Source organism: Bufo gargarizans, chromosome 2 (assembly GCF_014858855.1).
Source record: "Bufo gargarizans isolate SCDJY-AF-19 chromosome 2, ASM1485885v1, whole genome shotgun sequence".
NCBI classification, from domain to species: Eukaryota; Metazoa; Chordata; class Amphibia; order Anura; family Bufonidae; genus Bufo; species Bufo gargarizans.
The window spans coordinates 503,242,119-503,246,674 of NC_058081.1; the positions used below are offsets into that span (position 1 = coordinate 503,242,119).

General features: G+C 45.5%; 1 protein-coding gene across 4 annotated transcripts in view; it reads right to left on the reverse strand.

Annotated features, from left to right (window-relative positions):
* EBF1 (EBF transcription factor 1) overlaps positions 1 to 1,725 on the reverse strand; it is a 333,883-nt gene extending 332,158 nt beyond the window's left edge. For all 4 annotated transcript variants that reach the window (XM_044281258.1, XM_044281256.1, XM_044281257.1 and 1 more), the window contains exon 1: positions 1,093 to 1,725. In XM_044281258.1, the coding sequence (XP_044137193.1) occupies positions 1,093 to 1,226 (134 nt within the window). In that variant the 5' untranslated portion in view covers positions 1,227 to 1,725. The remainder of the gene's footprint in view (positions 1 to 1,092) is intronic.
* Positions 1,726 to 4,556: the final 2,831 nt, after the last annotated feature.

The window sequence follows — 4,556 nt, forward strand, 5'->3', positions numbered from 1 at the left end:
TTGTGGATTGTGGTTGAAGAACTGATTGGAAACACATTGCTCAGACAATGCAAGGAGCCACTTCCAAGGTCTACTTCAGTGGGCCTGTCTCTTTAAATGTCTCCCCCCTTATATAAATCTTATCCCAGTTCCTATAGATCAGGCCATGTCAAGATAATGTGCAAAACACAAGAAGGATGATAGATGCAGAGATTAGTTGCTAGGCACAAGGGGTTATCTTAATTGAGCAGTATCTGAAAGGGGTAATACCTGTTATATATGACTGCCAGAAGAAAGTGTTATAAATGAAATGGGAATGTTATAGGATAGATGAATGGCAGGTAGATAGATAATAGATAGATAGATAGATAGATAGATAGGATATAGATAAATAAATATGAGATAGATGATAGATAGATAGATAGATAGATAGATAGATAGATAGATATAGATAATAGATAGATAGATATGAGATAGATAGATATGAGATAGATAGATAGATAGATAGATAGATAGATAGATAGATAGCCTGAACTCGGGTTATATAGTAAGGGTCAAGGTGTAAAATGATTAAGAATGTAGTGAGTAACCTAAAATTCTATATTATGTTTACTATATTGTTATATATAACTTTATAATACTAATTATACTACTATACTTGTTGTTACCATATTTTATGTTTGATAATATTGTTAGGTACAAATAACACTATATATTCTTAAACAAAACTATACTACACTGACTAAACTAGTAAGTCTATTACTATACTACTACTATAGGTGGATTATCACAAGAAGGTGTACTCGATTATATGATGGGGAGAAGGGGAAATCATAGAAAGATAGACAGATAGAGGGATGCATAAATAGATATGAGATGGATAGAGATAGATAGATAGATAGATAGATAGATATGATATGATATAGATAGAGGGATGGATAGATATGAGATACATAGATAAATAAATAAATGGATGGATAGATAGATAGATAGATGTAATAAATAAATGGATAGATAGATTTGAGAGATGTGATGAGATTTGATGGTGCCCTCCAGCCAGGAGATGCCCGTAGTGTGGGGCCCCCTGCAGGCACCCGGCCGGCAGCGTCCTACCTCTGGGCGGCTGTGTTTGCATCCAGCACCCCGGCTCCCTGCATCCACGTCCGGACAGCGTTCATCCCGCTGCTGAGGGGCTCCTCCTTCATACTGCTCCCACTCCTCTGTATGCTTTCCTGAATGCCAAACATGAACACAGCCTGGTGCTGCCCCTGCTCCAGCCCTAGCACTACACCGATCCCCCCAGATCACAGCACTGGAGCTGCTGCCGCTGCTGCTCTTATTATTCCAAGGCAGGAGGAGTCCACCAAGAAGAAGAAGAAGAGATGCAGGCAAGGAGGAGAGCAGGCTGCTGGAGGTCCACACTCCACTACCACATCAATAGGGCGAGAAGCACCACTGGTGATGGACACTTCCTTGGTGACAGTTCAGGACACAATGCAATGAACTTGAGACGGCAGCTCTGCAACACCAAGTGTCATCTTCCAAGAGCCAAGTGATGGATCCAAAATCTGTTATTCCTCCAAGAAGTCTCAAGGATACACCACAAACTGTAGTCCTGTGTTCTCCTGTCCTGCAGACGGGGGAGGATGAGAGTGGAGGAGGGGGGTCGTAGTTGTAGAGTGTGCCCTCTTACAGAAGAGGATGCTGTGCTTCTTGTCCTAGCTGCCCCCTGCCTGGCTCTGTCTCTGCTTCCCTGTGGAATCCTGAGTAACTATCCCCAAAGCTACACACGCTCCCACCAGCCCCCATAGGGAGAGGGAGTTGCATGCTGCCCTAGCCACGCCCGCTCATTTGCATACAGCTATTCTTTCTTCCACCTTGCTGCCTGCCCCCATCCCTCCTTCAGTACGCCCACTTTCCCTTTTTCTTCTAGGGGAGGCTGAGAAAGTTGCTTCTGGCAAGATGCTTTGCAAGGGGACATCTCACTACTAATGTCTATTGTTAGCTAGAATTCATCAATTCGTTTGGAATCAGGGCATTTGACATATGTATTGAGGAGCCCCTAAGGGAGGTTTTTTGGTCAAGTAGAGAAGTCCATGTAGGAGATTATGTCTGCTGTGAATGAGGGTAATTAGCATGCTCATGAATATGATATAGGAGAGACCCAAGCATGTGTGCCACTGAGGTCAACCAGGACTGTGGCAGATGAGGAAGCCCTCACAGAAGGTGCAGAATGAGAAGATGCAAATGTTTTCAAGGTTCAAGGACCTTTCTAACTGGCAAAGGATGAAGATGTGACCACTAAGAACCCTTCTTCTCTCTATGTCTGTTCACATCTGGTTATTACGACTTGTAGTGGTGGCCACTGACCTCAAGGTTGGAGCAATAATCATGGTTCTTATGGGCCTAATAAGGTGAAAAGAGCAGGTGGCAACATTCCACGTTTTATGTGTTTTGTGTTAGGCAAACAATCAGATATTGAATAATAATAATAATTTGTATTATATAGTGGCATCATATTCCGCAGCATATTACCATCAGAGGGACACGTACAACCAAAATCAGACATTACATGGCAACAAACTAATGTACAATTCAGACACCAGGAGTGAGAGTCCTGCTCCCAAGAGCTTACAATCTGTAGGCGTGAGACGACAGGTAGCAGTGCTCGTTTTGGTCAATGGTCATGTAGGAGAGTACCAGTATAGCTGGATGAGAATAGTCAGTACCTGTGTATGGAAAGATGTGAAATCCGTTTGAGTGGGTGGAATGCTGCTCGATGAAGAGGAATAATGTAACAAGGGGTGAACAGAGAAGATTTAAAGGGGTTTTCTGAGACTTTAATACTGATGACCTATCCTCTGTATAGGTCATCAGTATCTGATCAGTGGTGTCTGACATCTGGAACCCCCACCGATCAGCTGTTTGAAAAGACAGCGGCACTCAAAGTAGCGCCACTGCTTTTCTCTCACCGAGAATTATGGTTTGGCAAACAGTCCAATGTGTGCGTGGAGTTCCCGACTCTCTCCTGATAATATTGGAAAAGAGAAAGATCGGGAAAAGTAAATATTTTTGCCCTATCATTTTGTTCTCCTGGGAGATAAGTTACAGGGAGCTACTGAAAGTGTATGGCCGCCTTAAATTGAAGAACACAATAGGCCACACAAAAATATGTTTTTATGGTATGCTTAAAGGGGTTCTCTGGAAATGATTTAAATTGGCCACGAGCACCCTGTCGTAGAATCCGAGACTAGTGGCCACTTGCAGAGCTGCTTAAAGGGGTTGTCCGGGTTCAGAGCTGAACCCGGACATACCTCCATTTTCACCCCGGCAGCCCCCCTGACAGGAGCATCGGAGCAGTTCATGCTCCGATGCTCTCCTTTGCCCTGCGCTAAATTGCGCAGGGCAAAGACATTTTTAGGAGTTCCGGTGGCGTACTAGGACTCTCCATGGGGCTGACAGGAACCCCGGTGACGTCACCGGCACTGATGGGCGGGATTTAGCTCTGCCCTAGCCAGTAAAGCGGCTAGGGCAGAGCTAAAGTCCGCCCCTCAGAGCCGGTGACATCACCGAACACACTGCCGGGTGGAAGTTACCGCCCGGCAGTGTGTTATTGAAAACAAAAGAGCCCGTGCCCTGCGCGATTTAGCGCAGGGCACGGGAGCGCATCGGAGCATCAGATGCTCTGATGCTAGGCTCAGGGATGCTGCCAGGGTGAAAATAAGGGTATGTCCGGGTTCAGCTCTGAACCCGGACAACCCCTTTAAGGGGGTGATGGGCCGGGACCTCACTACGCACTACACTGCTGTACAATAGATGGTAATGATGTGATCCTGCCTACGATATGCCATCATGGCTGAGCAGTCTGACAGGAACACTCACCAATATGTAGTATATGCAGGTGCCAGAGTCTAGTGTGTGGTAAGTTCCCAGCTCTTCACCCCCTAGGCAACTCTGAAAGTGAAGGCAACCAGTCCTGCTCACATTCTAGGGCAGGTTGCTCGCCCCCATCTTAAATCATTCCCAGAGAACCCCTTTAAAGGGGACCTGTCACACTGAGGGCAGTATACAGTAGTGACAAACATGCTGATTTCAGCGGTCTGTCACTCACCTGCTAATTTTGAATGGTTACCAGTAATTTACAGTTTAACGGTAGCAGCATGTGCCTGAGGCAAGAGTCAGGCTTAGGTTGGGGCTCTACAAGGATATGTGTTGTGCGACAGCAACGCTCAGAAAAATCGCACCACCAAAAACATTTGTGTGACCTGTCTGCAACTTACTGTTGCACTACGATTTTAGAGCTGCGATTTGGCAGTAAACCCCCCCCCCCCCCCCCAGCCAACTCAGGAACAGCTGTAGCATGCCACTTGCACTGTGGTCTATGCTGGCAAAGTTGTGTGTGACTTGCAGCCAAAAATCCAAGTGTTGAGACTGCTATGTTGCAATTTTGACCCATTGACTATCATTAGATGCATTATTGCAGTGCAACATCCCGATTTTTATATCATGAAAAATGTCGCTTTTTAGCCCCAGCCTTATTCATGAGTTTCCCCTCTCTTTGCCTGCCCCCTGATGAT